Source organism: Zonotrichia albicollis, chromosome 3 (genome assembly GCF_047830755.1).
Source record: "Zonotrichia albicollis isolate bZonAlb1 chromosome 3, bZonAlb1.hap1, whole genome shotgun sequence".
Taxonomy (NCBI): Eukaryota; Metazoa; Chordata; class Aves; order Passeriformes; family Passerellidae; genus Zonotrichia; species Zonotrichia albicollis.
The window spans coordinates 75944536-75963593 of NC_133821.1; the positions used below are offsets into that span (position 1 = coordinate 75944536).

At 42.2% G+C, this 19058-nt stretch overlaps 2 protein-coding genes across 4 annotated transcripts in view; one reads left to right on the plus strand and one right to left on the minus strand.

Annotated features, from left to right (window-relative positions):
• Positions 1-19058, plus strand: part of MCM9 (minichromosome maintenance 9 homologous recombination repair factor) — a 53803-nt gene that overhangs the window by 14635 nt on the left and 20110 nt on the right. For all 3 annotated transcript variants that reach the window (XR_003381602.2, XM_005492608.3, XM_074537913.1), the window contains exon 7: positions 18882-19056. Coding sequence is in view for 2 of the 3 variants with exons in the window: in XM_005492608.3 (XP_005492665.1) it covers positions 18882-19056 (175 nt within the window). In the remaining variant the exon portion in view is untranslated. The remainder of the gene's footprint in view (positions 1-18881; positions 19057-19058) is intronic.
• ASF1A (anti-silencing function 1A histone chaperone) lies at positions 1353-15894 on the minus strand. Its single transcript, XM_074537922.1, has 4 exons — positions 15438-15894; positions 11838-11953; positions 7258-7434; positions 1353-5359 (listed from the first exon to the last, which is right to left on the minus strand). The coding sequence occupies exons 1-4, from the start codon at positions 15544-15546 to the stop codon at positions 5147-5149; spliced, it is 615 nt and encodes a 204-aa protein (XP_074394023.1). The 5' UTR covers positions 15547-15894; the 3' UTR covers positions 1353-5146.

Genomic DNA, 19058 nt, shown 5'->3' on the forward strand with positions numbered 1-19058 from the left:
TCAGGTGCTAACAGCTTTCTCTCTTCTGATCCATTAGACACCAATCCAAAGCCACTGACATGAGCCATCCAGCTGTGGTTATAAATAGAGTACGTGGTGTCAGTATCCTGAGGTATGCAAGACTCTGAAACTGGAGATACTTTTCCCTCTGTGTAGATCTCCAACTGTTCTTGTGCCTTCCCTAGTTGACATAAGCCAAAGTAGTGCCAGGAAACCGTTTTCCACCCTGGATTCATACCCTGTCCCTGATAAAGTTATTAATACAGATGCAGCCTTTAGGTCGTCACTTTTCTCTGATCATCACTTCTACCATGGGATTGTTTTCCTGAATACTTATAATTGTATATGAACTTGATCAGTATGTAACCTGAAAATATTTTCTTAAGGATGGCTTCACTGACTGTTCCTTCAACATCTGGGCCTCAAGTTGGAAAGCCCTTAGCTGTATAGGAAGTCTACTAAACTTGTTGAGGAAAAGAAATTTGAAGCTGTGATCAAATATTGTCATACATGCTCCTTCTGTAACAATGTCCCACTTCTTTATTTCCCTTAATTTCTTCTCAGTAATGCTGTTCCAAAATGGCTTTGTCATGGGAGAGCTTACCTTGTCTACTTGCATGACAGAGATTATTTAGCCCAAGAGATACCAATCTTCAAAAATTTTGGTTTTTTCAAACAGCTCTATATCTGAAGGCCCATAGTTCATTTGGATGGGAAATACTGCAGGAACAATATCTTGTCATGTTGGTTGAAGGTTTCAGGTCTTACACACTTGTAACACTTCCAGGCCAGCCTTCATCAGACTTTTTCATTCTGCTGTTGAAATGGCAGGCATTTCAAGCAGTTGATTTTTGGATGAATTACAGATATCTTCAGCATTTCCTTTACGATACTGTGAAGCTCGTCCTTCTTTCCAGTTTGTTTCTGCCCGACCCTCCTAGTGAGAAAGGACAAGCTGGAGAGATACCTTTGTTTTGAAAGGTTGGACTCCTTATCCCATGGGGCCAAGGGAGTTTTGGAGGGAGACCACAGAACTCTGTAAAAGTTTCTGCCAGTTCAGTTCAGCCAGTTCTTAACACTGCAGGTAACATGCAGCTGTTGTCTCTTGCATCTGGTGTAGCACACACACCTCTGACTTTTTCTTGTCTGCAATCATACCCCTTAGGCCAGTGAGTACCCAGTCATGCCTCCAAAACTGCATTACCTTAAGCTGGAAATGTTTAAATGTATCCTCCCTCCATCCCCCTGCAATGACCCCCTAAGTTCCATGTAGAAGCCTCAGGTTTGCCTTTAAGAAAGGCTTCCTAGTGCTTCCAGCTGGCTCTTCCTTGTATCATTTTTGCCCAGACCAAAAATTAAGGAAAAAGCTCCCCATCTATCTTCTCCAGCAGTGCTGTCATATCACACAGTACAAAACCAACTTTTAAGAAGCAGAACCATAACTGGAAACAGAAATGGGAGTGCCTAGGAAGAGGAGTTCCACACACACTGCCAGCCCTTACACGTAGTTGTCAGTTTGGCTGCATCTTCCTGGCTGGCACTTAGCAGAGCCCCCCAGCCAGCAACCACAGCAACAATTAACCCATCATCTCCTGACCAAACTTCTGTGGCTCTCAAAGTAGATTAGATCATCTGTACTCATGCAGATGCATAAGGAATAGGGTAGTTAGGTACATGAAGGATTTGCAGCTGTCCAGACAGAGGCCAGAAGATTTAACTTTTCCCTCTTCTGTCCCTGATAAATGAGGATTTGCCAGGAGTATATGTGCATAGCACATTCAGTGTTTTTTCCTTCCTGCCAACATTTTCAGATGTCAGTAGACAATCAATCTAGCTACAAGTGGCTACCTTTCAGTGTGAGCTGACTTCCAGAAAACCAGCAGCTGAGGCACTGCAAAAAAAATAATGGACTGTCAGATCACCAGAGTTCTTCGTGACTTTGTCACTCCCATCTCACCAGTACAGTATGTCTGGTAAGCCATAAACTGTGGTTATTGTAGTAAAGCTCGAAATTGCATCATTGTTGAAGATTGGTAGGTAGGGTTGGCTTTTTCAGTGGAGCTTTGTAAAGCTACTGGAAAGATGAAATTTCACTAGTCTCTATTTTGATGGAGCTGGAAGAACCATTTTGCCTCCCTCAAATTGAAGTGTCATAGCAATTCAGATTGAAGGTGATGCCTGAATAAATCAGTGACTATAAGCTGAGGGAGAACTTTTTTCCAAGCTAGACATGAAAACCACACACATTTTTCATCCACGTTACCTTGTCTGATCCACTTAATTCTTTGTACATTAATAACGAATGACAGTCTTTTAATGGTCTGCCTGTCTCAGATGAAAACACAGTGAGATACATCACCAGTCCTGTCAGCAGAATCTGTAGCATCGCTTTGCATCTTGGTGGCCTCTTCAAGTAAAAGTTTGTGGCAAACTGAAAACATCTTCAGCCTTGAAATTGTAATGCTGTGATGTCAGCACTGGTTGGCTGTGCACAGACCTGCTGTTTTAAAACGTTCAGAGATCAGGGACAAGTCTTTACAGATGCCCTACATGCATTCTATCTTTTAATACCAGTAAGTTTGTGCTGTGATATTGCCTGAAGTCTCTGTGAGACTGAAAGTTGGTTCCTCAAATTCTTTGTCTCTGGAACATGATTTTGTCACGAAATGCAATGCTCAGAAGGCAGGGTGTATGGATTGCTAACATCTGCTAAAGTTGCAAAGACCTGAGGGACCCAGCCTCTCAGAAACCACAGAAATGCCATTTATCTTGCAAAGTTCATGAGGTAGGGTTGTTTGTCACCAATTTTCACCAAGCACAGCATTATTTTTCCTGCTGTTGGTGGGTCAGTGCTATCAAAGCTACATGAGTGTATCAGGTAAGGTAGCATCCTACTACAGTCAAGCCTGAAGTTTATTGCACCCAAGTTCTCATGCACAGATGACTTCTTAAACTTTTTAGACTGACAACAGAGCTTCACTTTTCCATTTCTCTAGATTAATTGGTTTGCTGGGTGGCATCATGTTGCTGCCTAAATTTTGTAGTTGGTTTTGCAGTAGCAGCAGTAATGGTTTGCTTCCATCGCTTTGTGGCATATGCTTCTAAAAAGCCTTCATGCTACCAGTGGGATGGGTTCTGGTTACAGCTTGTACTTGGATCACGTTTTCATTGGAATATTCAATAAAGGCAAAAGTTTGAGATACTACTACAGTAGCCTTAATTTGAGGCAGACTTCACAAGCCTGTCAATCCTTCAGCAGATAACTAAGTTATTTACATGCTTACATTTATGAGCTATCCTAAATAGACTTATAAATAGAACATAAAGTGCATGAAAAATCTCAAAATGTCACTGCAGGCCTAAAAGTTGCAATACAATTGAAAATCAAAGATAAGGTTCATGGAATTTCAGCCCTCAAGTGAAGTAAATGCTAGTTCACAGAACCAGTTGTGTTAAGTCCTACCAATGAGTGTTAATATTTTTAGATTTTTGGTTATCACTTTAAACAATTATATATTGTTAAGAGCACGTATTAGAACTAGGCCTCCAAAGATTAATGGATTTCATTAATTCATTCATCCACCCTAGATGTGTACTGCTGAGTTTCCATACATGAAAAACATTCAGATCAGGTCATTCCTTTCCAGTTTCAAAACCACACATTTGAAATGCAGACAATTTCACTAATGATGTGGGAAGACAGAAGCACTGTCTGGGACATCTTCATCCCATTAGAGAATGCAGAAAGAGAACAGCAAGCATTCTGTATTTAATTCAGAGTTACACTGTCAATCATCATGAAATCTGTCTTTTTTTGAAGGGCCCAGAACCTACAAAGGTTCATCATTTGGGCAGTGACTAGTAAATAGAATTATATTCCTCTAACCTGGCACGACAGATTACAATTTAAATGCACATACAGGCACAGTAAATATAAATAAGGCTAATGAGGATTGGAAGGAGTAACTAAATTCTTAAGTGTCATAATAATGGTTTAAGTCTTGACAGGTTACTGCTTAGTTCCTTTTATCTTCAAGGATGCCTCAGGTAATAGGGATGTCTCACTGCAAAAGCTTCAAGGCAAAGTAATGTATTCTTGAGTGTCTCATGCCTGCCACAACAGGGTTCATACCAGTAAATGGGATTGCCTTAAAGGCTAGAGAGAAAACAGAGAAGTTTAAAATTCCAGGTGTTTCAAAAAAATTAAAGAAAACACCCAAACTCTTTACGACTACTGAAAAAGACTACAATAAAGCATGCCTGAAAACAAACATACTAACCAGTGGTGATCCATAATAATCTTACAGAAGAGCCTATTTGGGATATTCACAGTATTGCTTTTGAGGCATAGAATCTTCCAGTAATTGCTTGCATCCTTCCAACCACCTGTGTATGCTATTAGGGTTCCTGAAAAAGGACTCTGTCCTGAGGTACCCACCCCAATTCACATGAAACAGTGTCCTGAACAAAACCACAGTTTGACTAAACAGCAGCAGCAAGAGATTAAAAAAAAAAAAAAATCCTAAAATCCAAGATAGCAGATGGTAAATCTCAAATTGCTGGCATTAAGTAACAAGTATGTGCCTTGAAAGGAAAAGTAGCTTGCACCTAAAATTATACTGTGCTGTCTGCTTTCAGAGCAAAAGGACATTTTTGGACTTTGTTATTACGAGACACTTTCTTTCTTTGCACTTCATCTAATGACAATTTTGTTCTTCAGATGCTATTAAAGGGCACTTTATATTTGGCAATCTGGATAGCAGAGACAAGGACATGGCACTATTCCTTCATTTTGCCTGAATGTTTTAACTTTTAAACATTTTTTTAGCTTTTAATAGTGCTTACAAAGTAAGGGTGGAGGGGAGAGAATACATATACTTTAATCAGGTTTGGTTTAGACCACATAGAATAACACATTAGAAAAAAAAGGCAATTACTTAAAAATAGTTGTATTTATATTTCACAATCTGCTCAAATACTGTTTGTTTGTTGGGTTTTTTCTGTTTTTTTATATAAACTTTCTACAGGATGTTTTAAAACAAGTTCTTCACATTGCTTCAACTATGTACTTACGGAATTTGAAGGAAATAGTTCTGGTTGTTTTTACAGTTTAACACATATACAGTACCAAAAGGATGGTGGTTAGTCACATGCAGTCCATATGAGATTCTAACATAACATTTAGTGAATTTTCTGATGTTGACCACCCCTTTGATGCTGAAGGTAATGCATCTGTGGAAAGCAAGGACTGTAGATTTGGATTACTGCTCTCTGCATCTTCCAGTTTTTCAGTGTTGTCCTCCCAATTAATGTGGAATCTTGTGACTCTGGGATTAGATGCCAAAATATTCCTTTGAAGCTGGGAAAGAAGAAAATATATGGATTGTAATGTGCATATCTAAAACTGGAGTTCATATGCATATAGATCTTTTTCCTTTTAGCCCCTATAGCCTTGTTTGCTTAACAGTTTGTTTAAAAAGGGAATTCACATCAATGTGAATCTATAGCTACTACCTATGGATCAGAAATGTGCTTACAGTACACCACTTATTATTTTCCCTAATATTCTCCTCAGCAAAATAACCACTTTCTCAAGCGTGTTTTAACTGTTCTGCAAGGTCAAGGCTGTGAAAGAGATCCACAAGTAAAGTGCAAGTGTTTATTATTTTATCCAGCTTTTAGTAAAGCAAATAACTTCTACCCCCAGAAGGATTTTGCAAACCACAGTACTTCATCAAATTTTGCATCAACTTTATGGTATTTGCAATACCTATCAATTCCATCAACTTCTCATCTTCATTTAAAAGTACAACCTTATCCTTAAACTACCAAACTTCAGACTGATTTCACTAAGGATTTATCAACTAAAGTTTTAAAATAAAAACATTTATATTTGGAAAATACTAACACTGTGGCAGTGCACATGATTAGTTATCTATCCTATTCTCATGGCTGGCCTTCATTTTCTTTTGAAAACATGTGGCATTTGTTTATGTATCCAGCAAAAAAAAAAAAAAACCAAAAAAAAAAAAAACCAAAAAAAAGAAGCTTATTTTGAAAAGGGGTGAAAGAGTATATATTCTTACCTGGAGGACGGCCACTTAGAGCCAATGGACACTCACTATGGTATTTCAGACTGATCACAAGAAAGGTTTGCTTTGTCCATTTTATTCTCCAAGAAAGTATACTCTCATTAAGTATTTCCTGACCCTTTACATTAACTAAAAAGACTACTTACTTTTTAGAAGCTGGTAGAGCTTATTGCCCAATAATTAATCAATCACTTTAATAACCTCCTACTTGTGCACTTCCATTTTTTCCCCAAGTCACATTAAGGACTCTATACAAACATATGATAGCTTGTGCTGTTCTCTTCCATAGCAGCAAAGCTAGCTTTTTATATAAACAGAGAATGAAGATAAGTACTTCTAGGCATTCTAAATTCAAGTGTTTAAAGGGAGTCACCATTTTGGCGTTGGCAACCAACATAACAAGTTATGTTTTAAGTGAAAGAAATAAAGAAGAAAGGAACATATGCATAGTTTAGGAATCCTCAAACTTTACTACAATTTTCAGTAATTTTTTTTAGTACCTGATCACTGAAAATAAAGTTAAGCATAGAAAAACATACTATTTAATTTAATCTTTTAATTCTAATCCTGGTTTAATTACTACCATGAAGGATAGATGTTTTTATAACTTTATCTGTAGATTTCCTTTGTCAAATTAGATATTTATCAGATAATGATCCAACCAGGCTACCCATGTTCTCTCATTTTACACTTAATTTCTTCCTCAGTTTGTTTATTAAAGTTTTGCAGAAACTGTAGCTCTGACCCTAGAACAGCTGAGTAACAACTGTAGTAAATAAATATCTACAACTTAGTTCCAGGTTGCTGGACTTAGAAAAAACATTATGATGGTTGATGGGCTTAGAAAAACATGTTTTTCTGAAGAACACAGCCATTTTATAAACAGTAGTGCAGGTGGGAATAAATCCAATGGTTTATTTCACAGTCAGTGTGAAAGTACAGCCAAGTCTTCAGGATGGTGAAAATTTTTGATGGCCTCTCAGTATTCACTAAATTTGTGACAACTACAAGACTGCACTTGCAGTCTGTCCCCCCAAGTATTTTCCATTATTTGATGCCTCATTCCATGCACTTAATGAAACCACTTGGGGCTTAGGTTTGTTTCTTAAACACCTTTTTCTATAAGCATACCTCTGACACATGACTAAAACAAAACATGCCTTACCTTAGAAAAATCTGGCTTTACTGGTGGATTCTCTCTCAGTTCTGTTTCAGTGTATTCATTGTTTACATAGTAGCCGACTCTAATAAATTCTTGACCTCGGTAAGTGCATGTAATTAGCACAACTGTTACACCTACTGCATCTGCATCTGGAATAAGCCCTGGGTTAGGTGCATCAGCCTGAATGTGAAAGGGAAAGATAAATTAAAATTGATAGCACATGCCTACCTAGCAGGGGACTCTCAAGTAGCGTGTTTCAGCAGCTAAGTAGTGACTATACTTAAAATTGTTCAAGTTAACCAGAAAATATACTGCTTTCACAACATCAACTCTAGATTTAGAACACCATCCTCCAACGACAGAATTGGAATACAGTAAAATTGTTTGCTGACATTTCTCATGGGCAAATGGCCAGGTTTGATCCAAAACGCCTTTTAAATATATGATCAGCTGAACCACTGTTCACACAGGGGTACCAACATCACTTCAGTTCTACAGTGCCACAGTTCTCCAGCCCATCTTGATAATTGAGTAGAGCAAGATTATTTTCTCATACACCCTTTAAGGTTGAATTGGTCTGTATGTGTGCTCTTAAGAAGACTATATCCTTGAAACTACAGACTGCAAATTATACTTCAGCAAGAAAAGGGATGGGCTATGGTAAGGTTTGAGTTGTTCCACAGATTTCTAGGAAAGGAATTAACAACTTTCTTTGGCTTCATTCCTAATACCCATATTCATTAAAATTTATGCAGATACCTGCATCATCCAAGACACCTGAACATCTTCTACCAGTAGGCAAACCTAATTAATATGCAACTGATACAATCTTCCTCAGTGTCCTTACTTACCATGGCTCTGCAGTTACTTATCAATAAAATTTGCCTCATAAAATGTGGCTCACATCAGTCCCTTAAAACGCCTCTTAACTACCACATCTATTGATAAAATGTGATGCCTGATTCTGCTGCAGGATTTAAAGTAACAGCAATACAGGCATAGTAAAACAGCTTCATATTTACAATTCCACATGAAGATCTGAAGTCAACAGTGAACACCCATGTTGTGAGAACAAGCTGGTATTAGTAATGTGTGTTCAGATGGTTTGGGTGTAACAAACCTTGCCTAATGACAGAGGATGAATGGAATTAATGCCTGTTGTCCCTCTCATTCCTACTTTTCTGTAGTATTTATATGCTTCAGCACGGTGAGATTTGGGAGCTGCTGCTCATGCAGCATTGGCATCTAATCTTTGCCACTTCAATTTTAAGCCTTCAAACCAGTCTAGCTTTTTGTGAGAAGCTGTAGGCACTTTGCACAAGAATTAGGTGAGTCAGACTTCTCGGGTAGAAATACACCCAAGGGAGGAGAAGAAACCAGGGAATCAGGTAGAACACCTCTTCCTCCAGCCCTGAAGGAAATAGGAAATGACTGAACGGCTTTACAACTAGCATAGGGGAATGGAAAAGATGGCCAAAAACCAGAAAAAATGCAGAAGCTGGAGGAAATCACAAGAACTGCCAATACAGTTTACATCATTACTTTAACTCAGTAGTCCTGTTCTAACAGTGCCCAGAACTATGTGATCACTTTAAATTCCACAGTAATGGGCAACAGAAGAACCATATTCTGTTTAACTCCCCATTAAACTCAACTCCCATCCTGATGTAGGATCTTAGTCTTCCAGGTTGCCACTGTAATTTTCTGTCCTGTAATATCCTATGACACAGTTCTGAACCCAAGGAAATACTCTGTTCTAATTCTACTTCTCTCTCAAGCATCGTTTTGTTGCATGAAAAAGACACTGAAGACTGTTTAAAACAGTTTTTTCAGATTTTTAACTTCCTGGTTTTGTCAAACTCCTTAATTACTCAGGAACCAAACATCATACACAGATGGCAGAAAAAAAGAGCTTGGTATGACCAAATGATAAATAAGCAGATTACCTGCAAACAGATATTTTGGTGGGCAGAGGCAGTAGATTATTTTTGCATAAAAATCACTGTCTTAATATGCCATAATTATGCTATAAATTACTCAAGAATTTGATGAAATCAGCCCACATGTTGCCTTGAATTATCTTGCTTTTCCACATGATATTTATTCTCATAGCTATTGCTGCAGAGTAGGTAGCAAAGTATATGTGCACTTAAGGATAGTAAATTATTTATGTGCTTATATGCTCAAAAAAGTTTCTGTGATTTTATTACAAATTCCTAAGAGAATCGAGAAGAAATCAGGTTTTCACTGTGTGTATCTTGGGATTTAGAAACAAACAGGCCCAAACTGTGGGCCTTTACTATTGAAACCCTTTTAAAGGTAATGTTTTGGGGGTTTAAACAAAAAGCTGCTTTTCTAAGTCTGAAAAGCACATTAATTGTCCATCTTTCTGTAAAGCTCAATTCCCAACCCGTTTCACATCATTTTTTCATCTAAGGTATTTTTGTCATCCTTGGTAATGTATCTATGTGGTACTCCATTTTAGTTGCTATTTCAGCCATTTTCCTATCTAGAAAAATCTACAACAGATTATCTGAAAATTTTATACTCCTCTGCAAAGGTCCTTTCCTTATGCTATTCCCCGTGAACACAATCTCTTTTCTTTGTGTCACATGCCTCCTGCAGTTCTGTGCTTTGCCCTGTTCTTGCCTTCCCTTGTTTTCTCCATATCCCAGGCTGCTTCAGCTCGGTGAATAAAATTGCTTCAGTCATCAGCAAAGGCTTCTTGCAGCACTTTGGGTTTTGGTGGTTTCCTGTGTTCACATGTGCTGAGTCCTGCCCTCACCTGAAATCCAGAGCCTTTGAAGCGTAATATACTCAGACCCAACCGCACTTCCAAAAGAAATAAAGAGTATATTTTAACAGATGGAATCTCTTACAGGACCTACTCCAATCTAAGCAAAATCTCTACACATCTCCTCCTAATTCAGCTGTAGTGTCATTTATAACCACAGTGCAATTACTGAGTCCATTCTACAGAAACTGCAAAACCAGTAAATTTAATTTGAGACCTGTCTAATCATACAGCCAAAACGTGCCTTTCCCATCACCATCAACAAGGAATCTTTGGACCTTTGATTGAGAACAGTGCATCTTCAAATTAGAAATGTAAATGCCAGCTGATTTTCCACCATACAAACACAAGGTAGCCCCTCTGAGAGCAATAGAGGATCACCTATTTCCGGCCAATTAATGCCATAAGCTATAATGGTTTGATAATGGAAAAACTGTTAATAAATGATGCATTTGTTACACATCTGCTTTATTTGCAGTGTGGAAAAATTAGGCCTGGCTCCAAAACAAAACAGAAATGTTTCAACACTGATTTGGGTGGTTAATAAATGCTGCAACACCCAGTCTAATCCTATTCCTTAAGCCTGTTCTTTAAGGAAAAAGCCAAAACAAAAAGGCCCAGAATCAACAAACAAACAAATACCCTCAAAGTGCCAAATAAACTACCCTTCCTGCAACTTACAGGATTAATCAGGATTGCCTCACAAGTGTTGCTATTATTTTAAACCAGTTACAGCAACCATGAGAAATAAGGGAGTCAGCACTTCAGTGTTCTTTAATGCTCATACTTCAGCATGCGTTTGCCATTAGTTAAGTGAATTTAGACTATTTGGGAAAATAGAGTTCTTATACAATAAGACATACTCAGTTTCTATCTGATTTTTTATCCAATGGGTTTTGCTGTCAGTTTACAAAAAATATAGTACTTCATAGAGAAAATGAGTTTTAATAAAAATTATAGTTTTGAATAAACAGACTAACAGAAACACCCCACCACCACAAAAGAAGTTATCCCAAACAGAAGAAAGCTTCTGTAAAAATTCAGGCAAGTCCACTTGAGGTTTTCCCCCCTGCTTCTCACTGAGTTAAAACAGAAACAAGTCTAGGCCAGTAAGTCATCTTAGTGTTGCTCTTTCCCTATTTTCTTTCGTTATTCCTTATTAACTTTTGGCATTAACAGCAGTATTTTATAGACTGTCACATGTTCTAGACTTTTTTTTGCAGTCTTGACCTACACACTTGTGTACCTCCCATTTACCAGTGAATTTCTATCTTTATTTTAGAAATCACTGTATTTTGTTATGATTTAGCATGCTTAGCCAAACATCACAGTTGACCATGTGTTCTGCCAAACAGAAACAAACGTCTTGATTATTCCAGCTGAGTTTTTCAATTAGTTTGTTGGTCTGATCCTCTGAAGGTGTTGTGTACATTAACCTAGTGCTCCTGATTGTCTGAAACTGCTACCAGCAGCAGAAGAGGTGAGCCTGATGGTGCTGGTGTAAACCAGGCACCTGGCACTGCTGATTATGAACCAGAACTAAATTATCAGTAGCTATGGGAACTGTTCTTTTATCAGTTATTATTGGTACCACAAATAAAAAATATTACCAAACAATATCAGAGGCAAGAAGTACAAGCTCAATAACAGACTTTAAAGGAAGGTATATCATAGCTGAGGGACTCACTGCAACTTTTTTTCACCATTATTTTTCAAGTGCCTTTTAGTTTGATACAGTTATCCCCAATCAAATTAGCACAACTTTTAGAAAGGGTTAAATCAAACTTACCTGAAATACAAACATGTGTCTGCCTGCAGGAACAGGTCCAACTAAAACAGAGTCTAACACCTGATCATACTCTTCACTTTCAGCTGAACCCACATAAATTATTTTCCATTCCAAATCTACATAAAAAAGAAGAAAAAAAACCAAACATTATTTGTCATCACAGTTAGGGGATCTTCCACTCTTGCCCATCTACAATTTTGCATAACCTAAAATTACTTCTTGGCAACAAGCCTAAAATAACAAGGACCTGTCTTCATCAGAAAAATTTACTGATGCCTGACCCTCATGAAACAGATCATCCCACTTTCTCTCTCTAGTCAGATGTACCACAGGAACCCCTCTATTTTCACAATGAGGTTAATTTTCAAAGTTCATACAGAGAGCAGGACCCTTTTACTAACTGGGAGCTGTGGTGAGCATCTTCTCAAAGTCTGTCAGAATGGCTGCAGCAGAGGGATGATGCCTGTAAATCATCACATCCTTGAATACTGACTAACCTCCCAAAACCAAAATTCCCACCTTGCACATACACACCTCACAGCTTAAATTACACAGATCATGGAAAGTAGTTAATTGAGTAAGAAACCCACTGGGCAAGCTCCAGGCACACCAATTGTATGCCCTCCTTCCTTCATATGTCACTTGTGTTACCTGGGAAGTACATAAAATGGTGACAGCACGACTAGACCGTATTCTTAAAGACAGTGATGACTGGATCTTATCTACATCTTGAAATTGAATTATAGACCAAAAAAATTAAAAAATCAGTGTAGCGTTTTGCTTCTTAAAAGCATGCACTAAACCAACATTTATTATAAATCAGTGTTTTCTAACTCAGCCTCTTCCCCACAGATGTTTCAAAGTTGAAAATGCAAATTAACCCAGATTAGCTCTTCCTGGGTCAGCTTTTCACCTTCCCTTTTTGATTAAAAAAACAGTATTATTCACACATCTGAAACTAATCTTGCAAGGCAGATTTTGGGGTTATTGAAACAAAAGGGGAAAAAAGAGACCACCATTACAAAAATCTATAACTAACAATTCTTAATTAAGCTGTGTACCTTGAAAACTTACATGGTGTGTTTCTTCTTTTCCCCCTGTGAACAATGCCCTGATTGCCTTTGCAAAAGCACAAACCTGTAAGCTATTACATTAACTTGATTAGTACACTCAGCAAATCCAGAGGTCTGCCTTATGGTTTCTGGATGCAGGAATGGAATTTAAGCATAGAAAAAAAATTAGCACTTGAAACAGAATTTGACTGCTTTAAGATTGCAACTTTCCTCATTAGCAAATTCTTCTTGCTTATTTTGTTTACCATTAGTGCAGGTTTTGCAGGTTTAACTATCATAATAAACAGGGCTTGGGAAGGGATTTTACTCCTCTGTACAACACAGCAGTTTTCTAGGTACTGTATCAGAGGTTTTATTTACCTTTTAAGCAGGCAGTATTAGCTGTTGTCAGTATTGCAGGGTACTCATCCAGGATAATTAAGGAACTTTCTTGTCTTCATATGAGGACAAATTACTACTTACAAGAAGTGAGGACTTTTAGGCTAAACTTCTTAAGACTACTACACCATCCTGTGCCATTATTCTAGGAGAACAATATATATCTTGTTCTAAACAACTCATAGTATTTAGTACTAAACCTAGACTTTTTAAAAATAAATTTTAAATATTATTTAAGTATGTTGATACAAAAAAAACACTTTAAGAAAGAGGGCTGAAGTTCATGAGTTTAATTTTAGGATGAGTTTAAGTTTAGTGTTGCAGAGCACAGGCTGAAAACGGCACCATAAACAGATGTATTAGCATTGGAAAGCTAAGGCACTGACTTTTTATCAAGTATACAATGGCTGTATTTAATCTTATTTTGAAATGTGAAAGATAGCAGCGCTCATCCCTAATTTGTCCTGTAGTCTTAACTTGCATGTTGGCGGGGGAAAGGAGCTGAGAATTCTGTATTGCACCATCTATAATTCTTCTCATCACGACTGTCCAGGGTTAACTTTAACCTAAGTCCTGAGTGCGAGGAGTACATCACATACAGCTGTGCACAAATGAAGGAAAAGCCTAACATGTTGCACAGAGCCCCTGTCAGGGGCACAGCCACCTGCCACAGCAGCTGCCACGGAGGGGGTCCGGTGCTGCCCCTCGGATGGGCAGGCTGCCCGGAGAGATCCAGCCAGCAACGTGGCGGGGCATGGAGCACAGCTCCAGCCGCTGTGTCGGTCAGTTGCAGGAAGGCAGGAGACAGGCTGAGGAGGCCTAGAGGAAAGCCTGGCTCAGGCGAGACTTCCTCTGAAGTTCCCGCCACGGCGGCCGTCCCTCCCTCCCGCGCTGTCACCATCCCGCCGGCACGCACGAGTACGCGCTGCTGCAGAGGCAGGCGGGGTGAGGCGACTTAAACCGCAGCGATAGCGAGCCTGCCATAGCACCTCGGCCACGACAGCACTCTTCTGCTCAGCCCTGCCCTCGCCCCTCCGCCCGCAGGGCTCTCTGGCGAGCAGGCGGCGCTGGGCTCCGCCGAGTGCCGCCCGGGCAGTGAGTGTCCTCTCCCGCGCACAGGCAGCCCGGCCGGGCGGCCTCCTCCCGCTCTCGGGGCAGCGGCCGCTCCCCGGCCCGCCGGCGGGCACGGGCGCCCCGCACTCCCTCCCTCGCCCGGAGCCGTTCGAAATTCCCGCCCGCGGGGCGACGCGCGGCCTCTCGGGGCGCGTCCCGCGGCCGCCCGGGGGGCGGCGCTGCGGAGCGCGGCCGGGGCGAGGGCGGCTCGCGGCCCGCCCGACTCGGGGGGAAGGCGGGAGCGCGGCGGCGGCCCCGGCTTAGGACCGGGGTCCCCGTGGGGCGGGCAAGGCCGGGGCCGTCCCCCACCCGCTAGCGGCTGCTGGTAACTTTCGAGTGACTTCCAAAAATAGTGGCAGGCGGGCGGCCCCCTCCCCCCCGGAGGGGGCTCCCCCAGCCAGCGCTCCCCTCCGAGCCGTGCCCTCGACCCCCGCGCACCTACCGCGGCTGCCTGCTGTCGGCATGCGGGGCCAGCCAGTCAGCCGCCCCTGCCTCCCACCGTGAATTTTTTTTTTTATTTTTTTTTAATTTTTTTTTAGTATTAAAATGGAGCACGAGGCCATCGAAACGCATCCCCGCGGAGCGTTTTCCGCGCTCCGAGTACGGCCGGGGCTAAACACGCAGCATCCCGTGTGCCCGCGGGGATGCGCGGCCGCCGAGCCCGGTTCAACCCTCCTGTCTCCCGCTCGCTCCCCCCACGCACACACAAAGCTGGCAACATGGCTACCTCCACTCTAACAAGTTCCTCGCAACTTGAGGTAGCTCGCCGCCTCGCCGATGGCGGGGAGAGGCGGCGGGCCCGGCTCGGCGCCCAGAGCGGGCGGACACCGCCAACTTTCCCCGGCGCCGGGCTCGGCGGGAGCGGCACATCCCCTCGCCCGGCCGGCACATCCCCTCGGCTCGGCACGGCGATGCGGCCGAGGTGGAGAGACTGTGAAATTGTAGGCGCAGGCCTGTGCAAAGTTTAAGCCTTAAATACCCCGAGCTCGGAGCCCCGGGTTGCAAAATCCGTATCGGGGAGAAAAATTCTACTCACCTTCAGACAGGTCCTCTATGCACTCGAATGTGATTTCGAACTGGAAAGGATTGTAGAAAGGAGAAGGATTATCCAACACCACTACATTGTTCACCTGAACCTTTGCCATATTTTGGAAAAAAAACACAAACAATAGGCAGAGCGTGTTAACGCCGCGCACCAAAGTCCTCCGTGCCGGGCTCCCGCACCGCACAAGCCCCCGCGCCGCTGCCCGAGCGAGGCTGCAGGGCGGCGACTTCCACAAACTTTTTTTTTTTTTTTTCGCCCCCCCTTTTATTTACACCGGGAACGCTCCACACTGTTCGCCGCTTTCCCTATTTCGCTCAACTACAGCCCATTCTGCCCCTGCTCGCCGCCAGCGCCCGCCCGGATTGGCCGCTCGCCGGGCGAGGGCCCTCCCTCCGCGGGCACGGCGGGCACCGAGCGCCGGCCAGAGCGGCCTCCGCGCGCGCCCGCCCCGCGCCACCCCCGCCGCAGCGCCCCCGCCCGGCGCGCGCCGGCAACGGCCGCCAGCAACCGCCAACGGGCCGGGGGGCGGGGCCGAGCAGGGGGCGGGGCCGGGCCGGGGGAGGATCCGGGCGGGCTTGAGGGAGGCGCGGAACATCTGCTTCTCTGATTTCCCGGAAAAGGACAGAGCTTATCTCTTTTCTTCTTCTTTTTTTTTTTTTTTTTTTTTTTTTCTTTTTCCTATATGCATTAAGATCCAGCCAAGGAGGAAATCAGGAGGAAAGTTCTTATCACAACTAATCAGCTCTCCATTCATGACTAAGAGGACTCTACCTTAATTTGAAAGTTCTTGCCTTGCAATAATTTTATTTAAAAGACAAAATTAAGTCCTAAGAGGCAACTTTATTTCAATTGCTGGCATAGATCTTATGGGACTGTGTTTATTCTGCTTACCACAATAACTTTTATTAAAATTTATAAGGTTTAGATTAATATATAGAAGATGCCATCTTTTGTCAGTGTATTGTATTTAAAGTTGTGAGCCCTATGAGCCGAAGAAGAAAGTAATTTCCTTTCAAAGTGTTCATCCTCTACAAGTTGTAAACAATGTAAGACCACATCCAGCTTGGAAAGTGCCCTAAGCTGAAAGTTGAGGCTGGAAGAATAGTAGGGCAAAATGTCATAACTAAATTAGAACCATGGGTAGAACAGGGACAAAAAATAGTCTTTTGTCCATTCACTTTAGGCAAAATGTTAAAGAAGCACTGTATCTCAACAAGACAAAAAACTGCTTGCAACTAGAGCTCATTTTAAAGTTTTATTTAACCTTATTTATAAAAGGGAAGATTCAGAAGTGTTTAAAAGAATCCTAAGTGGTTTTTTTATATGCTAGGATTGTGCAGTATTGTATAAACAGCAACTGCAACGCTGGCAGCTTGGGAGGAGTGAAAAACTACTCTTAGTCCAGCATTCATGATGAAATTGTTCCCAACACCTCCCAGAACAAGCACTTTTGCTGTCAGAATGCACAAAACGAGTCTAATCAAGTAGGAAGGTGCATTAAGCTTTCAGCATCCCCTAAGAAGAATGTGAAAGAAAGCAGTGATTCACTTGCAGGCTAAACCATCTTGCCTGTGGGGCTCCACCATGTGTGCAGGAGCATTTTCAGTTTTGGGCCCATTTCAGCCCTTTGGGGTTTTGTTATGCTTTGTTTGATGAGTTTTTATCTTCCTGTTTCTGTGCTGATTGTGCTAGGTGCTGATGGTGCCCAGGTGCCAGGAGCACCCCCAGCTCAGGGCAGTGGGGCTGGGCACTGGTGCCAGGCTTGTGAGCCCAAGCCTGCAGCCCACAGCAGGGACCTCTTGGCCACTGGCAAGGGATATCCGTGCTGGGATAGAGCACCTTGCTCTGGCTGGCTAGGATAGAGCCCCTTAGCACAGCGGCCTTGGCTGGGGGGTGCCCCGGGGGGGACAGGCTGTCTGCAGGGCCCTGGGGGCTGCTGCTGGAGAGGCCACCCCAGAGGGGCTGTGTAGGGAAGCAAGCATGCCTGTCAGGAAGCCATCCCCTTCCTCTGTTTGTAGAAGGCTCATGTGCCCTGAAGCGCTACAAGACAGGACATTTTACCTTGCCGGTGAGAGGGCCCTGTGTGCAGTGCAGCAGGGGAGGCCATCTTGTGTGGCGGCAGGAGCCTGCAGCAGAGGCCATCTCATGGCTGCCATGCACAGAGTGACACTGCAGAGACAGTGACAGACACACAGCACTGCAGAGCCACTGATGTCCCTCACTGCTCGGGGGGAGAGCAGAAAGTGCCCGTGGCTCTAGGGGTGCACATTGTGTACCCTCACCACAGAATATTCAGAAATAAATGCGCAGCCAGGCTCTCGTACTGCCTGGTACTCTGTGTTTCTGTAACTCTGCAGTGTGATTGATTGCCCATGGTGTTCGGCACATAGTCCAGGAAAACCAAGAAAGATTGGACATAGTGGAGCAGATTCCATATTAGAATTTGAAGTACATATTATGTCATCAGGGAGCATTTAATTCCAGTAACTTTTTGCTGGTCATTTGCAAACAAATAGATACTGTGGTGGGCTGCACAGTGATGACAAGGTCTTTGTAGCCCTGAACCAAATGGTGATTCTGTGATACGTGTGCAGGTTTTGCCATAGAATTCCAGGAGATTTTAGGCTGGTTGCAGCTTGTCAACTACTAGGATATTTTGGGCTGAACGCTGGAATGGAAAAGAAGGGCTAAAGATAGAGAAGAAGCGGGGAAATAGGGAATAGAAGGATTGGAGGGAGCTGCACATATTCGCTAATGTGTGGCCATTTCCACAGTTATGCAGGGGTTTTGACTAGCTATCCACCCAGTGTTTTTTTAATTCTTCTTCTTTTTTTTTTATTTCTTTCCCCTTTTCATCCTTGGTCATCTTTGGATTTTCATTTTTGCTTAATGCTTAGAGGAAGCCAAAAACTCATAAAGAAATTTAATTTCCTTAGTTTAAGGGAAGAATTTGACTCCACTTTCTGGGGCCATGAGCTAAATGACAATTGAAATATATATTTTTTTCCAAACTTTCCTTTGCAGCTCCAAAATTTCTGTCCATTTTAGTAGCTGATGTGGAGTAGGACCTGAATGGGTCTGTTCTATAATTTTGCAATCTTTGCCCCAATTTTCATTATGATCTGCTAGATCTAGTCTTTGTATGCTAATTCCTTTTGTTCATTTAACAAAGTTCTAAAACAAGTCACAATCCAAGCATGGGAAGCTTAACAGAATCTGCTCCACAGCTCCAGGCTAAACCACCTCAGCACTAGTGGGATTGCTTGCTGGTAGCTGTAAAGTGAGTTAAATTACATAGTGGAAGTACGTGGTGGAGCTTTCCTGCTGGCTTGCCCTCTGTCCATGGCTCAAGCCACTGTGCTGGGCCCCTTTCTTTCACTCAAGTTTACTCCTGCATTTTAAGAGAGATACTGACTGAAGTATTTGATTCTTCAGGTTTGACAGTGACTGCTGTGAAGGAATTTGGGGAGTGGAATTTGGAAGCTGGAGCACTGGTGCTTGCAGATGGAGGCCTCTGTTGCATTGATGAGTTCAACAGTATCAAGGAACACGACAGGACCAGTATCCACGAGGCAATGGAGCAACAAACCATCAGTGTTGCAAAGGCAGGGT